The sequence below is a fragment of the Cygnus atratus genome, chromosome 5, assembly GCF_013377495.2.
Source record: "Cygnus atratus isolate AKBS03 ecotype Queensland, Australia chromosome 5, CAtr_DNAZoo_HiC_assembly, whole genome shotgun sequence".
Classification (NCBI taxonomy): Eukaryota; Metazoa; Chordata; class Aves; order Anseriformes; family Anatidae; genus Cygnus; species Cygnus atratus.
In genome coordinates, this window is record NC_066366.1 from 36,075,656 (window position 1) to 36,083,835 (window position 8,180).

At 44.8% G+C, this 8,180-nt stretch overlaps 1 protein-coding gene across 1 annotated transcript; it reads left to right on the plus strand.

Annotated features, from left to right (window-relative positions):
- The first annotated feature begins 583 nt into the window (after positions 1-583).
- Positions 584-7,775, plus strand: LDHA (lactate dehydrogenase A). Its single transcript, XM_035539374.2, has 8 exons — positions 584-1,101; positions 2,719-2,850; positions 3,611-3,728; positions 4,477-4,650; positions 5,117-5,290; positions 6,146-6,263; positions 6,678-6,801; positions 6,957-7,775. The coding sequence occupies exons 2-8, from the start codon at positions 2,725-2,727 to the stop codon at positions 7,119-7,121; spliced, it is 999 nt and encodes a 332-aa protein (XP_035395267.1). The 5' UTR covers positions 584-1,101; positions 2,719-2,724; the 3' UTR covers positions 7,122-7,775.
- Positions 7,776-8,180: the final 405 nt, after the last annotated feature.

Sequence of the window (8,180 nt, forward strand, 5' to 3'; positions counted from 1 at the left end):
GGCCTGGAGAACAGCGAACATTTAAGTAGGGAGCCATGCTGGAAGTGGTCCGGAACTGTGCATTTGATGTCTGTGCAGTTCTCCAGGAAACCTTCTGAAGGGAATTTTTACTCCAAACAAAAAATTCAACTAACAAAGGGCTAAAAGGTAGCATGGGTTTATGGAAAAACAGTTCTGTGGGACAAGCCTGTACCGTAGTATAAAATCCAAAGTTCAGACATCCAGAGAATAATAAAACATAGATTTTGTTCTCTGTTAGTATCCTAGGAAGAAGTGAGTGAAGAGGGGAAAGAGATGGCTGTACTGGAGCCACCGGGTGACGGGGATCTGACTGTGGTGTGACTGAAAAACACAAGTGCATGTCTACTTGTGGTATTTCCAGCAATGACAGGAAAACATTAATGTTCGCGACAGAGGCACCACTGAGAAGGCTGTTTAAAATACTCCACTGCAGCATCCTCTCTCAAGAGAAAACAATTAAAACTGGAAGAGGCCTGCAGAAAGGACGTCCCAGTGATCAGAGCATGGCCTGTATCACGCAAGACTGCCAGGGTTTAGCTTATGTAACTTGAAAAAAAATAGTGGGAATTTGATAGACAAATATGGGGAAAGAGGAAGCAAACAGCAGAGGAGGATGTCTGGGCCAAAAAAAAACAAACTGCAATAGACAGAGATAGAAATTAGAAGCGGGTTTCCAGCCGCCAGCCGAGAGGCTCCATCCGGCAGCACGGCGGTGCAATTAGGGGGCCATAAACCCCAAGGGCTTCAGCAGGCGGCGGGAATCAATCTGAGGGAGGACTATAACCAATTCCCCGAAGCCCCGGTGCCGGCAGCAGGGTTTTGCGGTGCTGTGCACGCAGGCACCCCCCGGCTCCCTCGGGCTCCCTCAGCGGGCGCCGGGGCAGCCGTTAGGGGCCGCAGGGTGGCGGAACCCGTTGCGGGCTGCCCGTTGCCGCCCCGCCTCGCCCCGACGTGTCTGCGGGCACGTCCCCGCCGCCGCGGCCCGCCCGCCTCACGTCAGCCGCCCGGCCCCTACTTAAGGCCCCGCTTTCGGACCCGCCCCGCCACGACCGCCGCCGCGCTCGGCTGAGAAGACCGGGGGTAGGTGGACGGCGCCTGGCGGGGGGCAAGGCTGAGGGGGCGGTGGGGAGGTCCCGGTCGCTGCTGGGGGCTGCGGCTCGGCTTCCTCTGAGAGAGGGAGGCACAGCGGGGTGCCGAGCCCCGGAGGGGAGGCTGTGGGAGGCAGGGGCCGCCCGGGAAGGTGGAGGGGGGGAGTGGGGTGGCGGGCGTCCGCTCAGTGCCGTTTGCTTGGCCGAGTCCCCCGTCGTCCCCCCCCCCCCCTCCCTTCCGGCGGTGGGGCTGCCGGCACTGCCCTGGCCCTCAGCCCGGCACCGCATGGGCGAGGCACCGCGCCCTGCCCTGCCCTGCCCGCGGGCCTTGTGCAAGCGGCGTGATTGCCGCAGCGCCCGCCCCAAGCTTCCTCTCAGCCGGGGGGAAATGGGCCTGGGGTCAGGCATGGCTCCAGGCTGCGACTGAACCACAGCATTAGCACGGAGCTGCTCTACAAGGAGCTGAAATGTACCCTGCTTGGCCCCTAACCTGCTGATTTCCATGAAATACCAGGCTGAAAACACTTCAAGAATTAACTCTGAAATGCTTGAGTGCAGACTCCTCACCAGCCCCGCACGTTGTGCTGCTTCCAGTGCTGGGGGAGCACTGGGCACGTGCAGACTGTGCGCGCCATGCTGGCCCACGCTTCAGGAGACATCTTAAGGCGGTCTTTGCTTGCAGCTCTTAGTCAGTCTTTCCAAAATGCGCACGTTGCTGGCTTCCTGTCCCTCCCGCCCCAACCCCACTTAGCCCTTACCTGCCCTGCCAGCTCTGCCTCACTGCGTGGCCTTTCCTGCACTGCACGAGGGGGTGTCTGTTCAGTGCTAGCTTGAGAATCGAGCTTTGTCTGTGCTTGCATTCATCTGTGAGGCTGCCCCTGCCTTGGGCTCTTCTGGTGAAGCAGAAGCTGGGCAGATGCCAGCACAGCACTGCCTGGAAAAGCAAAGTATCTTGGGGTGAAAGCACACTACTCCCTTGTTATCAGGGTGTTTCAGCACACCTGTGGCTGGCACAGGTTAGTTAGAGCTCATATAACCAGGCTGCTGTGCAGCTGGTAGCTTAAAAAAAAAAAATGAGGCTGTGAGGGTTGGTAATGCCACTCAGAGTCATGTTTCAGGAACACAAGGAACTAGGTATTTCAATGCAGAACCATATGGTTTCACTTGGAAACAAATCCATAAAGCACCCTTTGAGGATCATAATGTTTTTAAGAAGGCTTTGCCAAAATGTTGTACAACTGCATCTCTGGAAAGGCTAGAGGCATAGAGTACCAGTTTTTCAGGGCAGCAGAATGAAGACTGACAGACTATGCTGTACTTGAAAGTACTAAAATGGCTTCCTTTGGTGAAATGTAACACAGATGATGATTTAAACCATTCTACTAATACTGCTGGAAAGTTATCCAGCTACATAATCTGTACTGCTCAACTCTATAGTAAGCTTAAACAGTGGATTGTCATGATTAATTCAGTTTTTAATTATTTTGTTGTGATTTATATTCATTTTCTTAGTGTCTGTTAATAAAGTCTGTCTGCTTGATACAAATATCCCAGTATCAGTGAAAGCTCCAAGGACTGGAGAGATAATCTGTTGCTTTCCTTTCTGCAGTGTACCATGTCTCTCAAGGATCAGCTCATCCACAATGTCCACAAGGAGGAGCACGGCCATGCCCACAATAAGATCAGTGTGGTTGGTGTGGGTGCAGTCGGAATGGCTTGTGCCATCAGCATCCTGATGAGGGTAAGTGTCAAGCTGGGGATCAAGCAGCACAGTTTGGACTACTTGAGACCTAAGAAGAGGGACAGAAAGTAATCAGCCTTATTAGACTAATTGAGCTAGCACATGATGAACTTTTGGTTGTACGTTTCTTGATTTTTTTTTTTTTTTTTTTTGGGCCTGAAATGAAGAAGTTAACTTCAGCAGTTTCCTGTCAATAGCTTGTTGTTCTTCTAAACCAAACTTTCCTTAGTATCTGACACAACATACTCTTAGTCAATGGTGAATGCAGCTCTGAAATTCCAGATGCCCTTTTAAGTAGGAGCCCTTTAATACTCCAAGCATACAGACAGACAAAATGGCTTAATTCTTAGTCTGAAGCAAAAAAGATGGAGTGATGGAATAGTTCTTTGCAGTGGGAACTGCAAAAAGTGGTCCTAGGCACTCTGCAATGCAGAAGTCATTGAAAATGCTACAATAACACTAGGATTATTTAACTCTAAAATAGCTAGTCTATGAACAACTACTAAGTTATTCTTTGTCAATGTCCTGCTAAATTGTGCGATTATTCCAAGCAGAATGTGGATATGGAAAGTATACAACTAATTCAAAGGGGATATCCCAGGAGACTAACTTAAATACCTGTCTTGGGAGCTAGTAAAGTGAGAGATGTGAACAGAATTGCCGAAATGGATCGCTGCTTCTAAAAGAATTGTAACTTCATTTTTCAAACTGAGTTCTTTGTTCAGAAATAAACTTACTCTTTAATCTTGGTCTCACACAGGACTTGGCTGATGAACTTGCCCTTGTTGATGTTGTCGAGGACAAGCTGAGAGGAGAGATGCTAGATCTCCAGCATGGCAGCCTCTTCCTTAGAACACCAAAGATTACTTCTGGGAAAGGCAAGTAGCTGGCTCCAATGTACTTATTTGCAAATGGAGATAAGCGCATCAGATCTCAAACTGGTCATCCAAGTCTAGCACTGAGCCTGCCATCCTAATCATAAGGAGGGGAGTTGATTTCATTTCTGTTCCTACAGAAATAGTACTCTGCTGACACTGCTTCATACACCTTGTTAAAGGCCATCCAACTAGTATGTTCAGTATAGAAAGATGAATTGAAGTACTTGTGGACCTCTGAGAGTTGTTTCACAGGCAGTTAGCCTCTGAATGCATTACTGCTTACTTGTCAGCTGTAAGTGTCTGACAGCTTGCAGTTTAGTGGTGGCTTGGCTGGGGCAAGTAGCAGCCATCTCATACCCCAGTAAATACTCAGCTCCAGTGTCCACAGGTGATGGACTATGAAAGCAGAGCATTTCTCCTTCTACACTCTTCTACACAACACTTGCACTGGAGGGCATCCCGACAGCTACCCTATATCTACCTATGGCTGAGAAGTATGGAATACCATTGCCCAAGTTCTGCATGTTAAGATATTGACTTGCCTTTAAGGTTGCTGCCTGTGGCAACAGGCCACAGTTTTAAAAAAGAAAATTTTCTACTTTCTGTAGAAGCAAAGTCTAGAGTAACAATTATCACTGAAGTTTCAGCAACCTCAAGCTTGTGAATTTTAGGTATCAATGCTAAAAGCAATTGAACTCCTGTCCTGAACCATGTGTACAGGTCATTTGATACAGCCTTTTGTCTGCAGATTACAGTGTGACCGCCCACTCCAAGCTGGTCATTGTCACTGCTGGTGCCCGTCAGCAGGAAGGAGAAAGCCGCCTTAACTTGGTGCAGCGCAATGTGAATATCTTCAAATTCATCATTCCCAATGTTGTGAAGTACAGTCCTGACTGCAAGCTGCTTATTGTCTCAAACCCAGGTTTGTCTTGTTCTGCCTTGGCAAGAGGATTTGGCTTAGAGAAGAGCATTTTCTTCAGTAAGGTGGTCAGTGTATTAACATGACCAAGCACAGGCTTTTGGAAAGTGCTTATGCCAAATAAGCACATAGCAAGAAGTGTCGTTGTCCTCTCCACACTCAGCAAGCTGGTTCTCTGAGAAGTAAACCAGGTTCCCTCCAATTTGCGTCTTTGGTTGCAAGTGATCTTTAGCAGAGGACACAGTAAGGGGCACTGTTAACTGTATGCATAGCATAAACAGCCTCTTAATTTTGTCTTTTTATAAACAGTCATCATGTTAGCCCACTGTAGGGCCTGGTGATGGGCATGACTTCGTTCTCTATTCCACCCAACTAGCATGCAGATAAAAACCCTTACAGATGAGCAGAAGATACCACCCTAATTATCAAACTTGATGACTGGCACTTATCCTCCCTGTTCTACTTACAGTGGATATTTTGACCTATGTGGCCTGGAAGATCAGTGGTTTTCCTAAACACCGTGTTATTGGTAGTGGCTGCAACCTGGATTCTGCTCGTTTCCGCCACCTCATGGGAGAAAGACTGGGCATCCATCCTCTGAGCTGCCATGGGTGGATTGTCGGAGAGCATGGAGATTCCAGTGGTAAGGGTGAAATCTGGCTATTATAGTTTTTTCTTTCTATACTTTGTTTGCAAGAAACATCATTTGCGAAGGCTACAGCAAAACTTTGCTCAGAAAGCTTTTGCACTGCAGCAGCTTAAGAATTCAAGTCCTGCTTTAAGTCTTCTGCAGCACAGAGTAACCCTAGATGATCTATATTTGACCTGAGTTATGCTGCTTGGAAAAGGTCATTGCTGTAACCTAAGGAGGCTAAAAATTTCTACGCTAAGTTGTTCCCATAACTCTCCAAAAAGCAAACTGAGGAAGCAAGAGGGTACAGTTCTCTGCAAGGGACTCCCAAAGATCTGCAGTAGATCTACCAGTAGTCAAATCAGTTGTCTTTACTGGCATCACTTGATTACTTGAACTATATTTAGGAATAGAATTGCAGAGTTGAGTCTAGATGAGGACAGGAGAGAGCAATGTTCTCCTCATTTAGCCTGCACTTTCTCTAGCAACAGCAGAGCAGCACTGTCTTGTTTCCTGACACCCAATAGGATGCATTTGGAATCAATTTTTATTTTGAGAAACTGCTGCAAAGTACAGTATTACTGTCAATTTGGTTCATGTTGTTTAGGAGTTTTGCTTTCATAATTGTACATTAAAACCCTGCAATGTCAAACATAGGAGCATAAAACCACTTCATGTTCTTAGCTCACAATTTAGATTAAATATAGTATGACCTATGAGACCAAAGTCATATCTAAATCTGTAACATATGCCATAGATTAATTAGTTCCTATCTTAACTGTTAACTTAAGGAAGATAAAACTAAGTTTTATTATGTTTGCAAGATTCTTCATCTTGTGAGGCAATTAATCTCTGTGCAATTCTCAGTACCTGTCTGGAGTGGAGTGAATGTTGCTGGTGTCTCCCTGAAGGCTCTTCATCCAGAGTTGGGAACGGATGCAGACAAGGAACACTGGAAGGAAGTTCATAAGCAGGTGGTGGACAGGTAAATACTGATTTCCTTATTTTTTTCTTGAATGTGAGGACTAATGATGAACTACAACATCTCTAAACTGCATTATTTATATCTGTTTTAGTAAGTGGCCCAAAACAAATGTCAAGGTACAGAAATAATACAACTTCGAATAATGTTTTAAGAACTAGTGTAAATTTGGCAGAGCTAATTTTTCAGTGTTAGTGAGCTTTAAATAAGGAAAGTGTTTTAGCTTCAAAACTTCCAATGTTAACTTCCAATGTTAGTGAGGGGCGTAGTGTAGACCTGTTCATTTCAGTCCTGTCCACTGATCAGTGAAGCTTCTGATCTTTCTAGATTAAGGCACCTCCAACATGCCTTTCCTACAACCATTCAGATGAAGCTACCTGTTTTTTAATGAGTGATTTTTTTTTTTTTACTCTGCAGTGCCTATGAGGTCATCAAACTGAAGGGGTACACATCATGGGCTATTGGCCTTTCTGTGGCAGATCTAGCTGAAACTATTATGAAGAACTTAAGAAGAGTGCACCCAATCTCTACAGTTGTTAAGGTGAGCAGCCCTTTTTGCCAACTTTGTCTTAACTAGAATGTTACCCCTGTTCTCAGTTAAGTTTGTTAAACTTAGTTCCGTTTTCCTTATTAGAATACTCTGTAAGACATGTACACAAGGCCCATCCTAACTAACTATTCTTACCTACTTTTCAGGGCATGCATGGAATCAAAGAAGATGTCTTCCTAAGTGTTCCTTGTGTACTGGGCAATAACGGCATCACTGATGTGGTGAAGATGATCCTAAAACCTGAAGAGGAGGAGAAATTAAGGAAGAGTGCAGATACACTCTGGGGAATCCAGAAGGAACTACAGTTTTAAGCCTGTTCAAGCAGTTCAGTGTTTGCAGTTTAACAGGTTTAGTGGTTTGTCTTAATGTTGCACTTTCCAAGTAGGTCAAATCCTTCAATGTATGTATCTCAACTAGAACATAAAAAATAAAATCTGAACAAAGGAGTTTTCTAAAGATAGTGTTAGGAAACTATTCTAGGATTTTCCCCATGCTCAGACACCTGTGTTCTTAGCCAGAGCTAGAGAGAACCTAGTCTTGTACAGTGAAGTGGTGACATAAATCCAGCATTCAAAGCAGCACTGCCTAGAAACCCCTTTGCCTTTTCCTCACCTTGTTTAAACCTTGGCTCAGAACAATAAGTAACTAGCTCTTACACAACGTGAAACCAAAGACTATTTTCTTGCAGTTAAAGGATTGTTAAACCAATTGACAAGCCTTCTCTGCCAGCTGAATAGCTTGAATAGTTCACTGTTGGTTGGTCCAAATATATTTTCCTAAAACTGCTTTGGAATTTTTGTGTATACTTTTTTTAGAGAACCTTATTTTTGTGTACTGTATCAGACTAGTTGTAAGTTTATCTCCAAAGCATGTTTAAAAAAGTGTTCCAAGTTTCTGTATGCAACAAGACAGCAACTGTTCACCTGTAGTACCAGTTCCAACACCAAATAAACCATCAACTGTTATGTCTCCTCGGTTTTCTTTATATAGCTTTCTCTACACTCTAGCTCCACTTAAAATCAGTAGTGATTTTATCAAATATATTCCTTCAGTCACACTAACTTAAACCTCACCTTTGTAAAAATCTTGCATATGAAGCTAATCTGTTGTCAGTTCCAAATACTTTAACTTTTATAACACCAGACTCCTGAGTTAACAGTGCAGAAAAAAAGTACTAATAGAAGTACTTAAATGCTTGGGACTTAAACTTGGTTGCCTTACTAGTGCAAAGAAACTGTTGACATTATTGATAATTATCTGAGAAAAGAGATGTAACAAAGGAAACGTTTTCCTTACATGCATGCTGAACAACATGTCTATCCACATTGAGTACATGACATCCATAAAACGTCAACCTGCTGCCAAATACA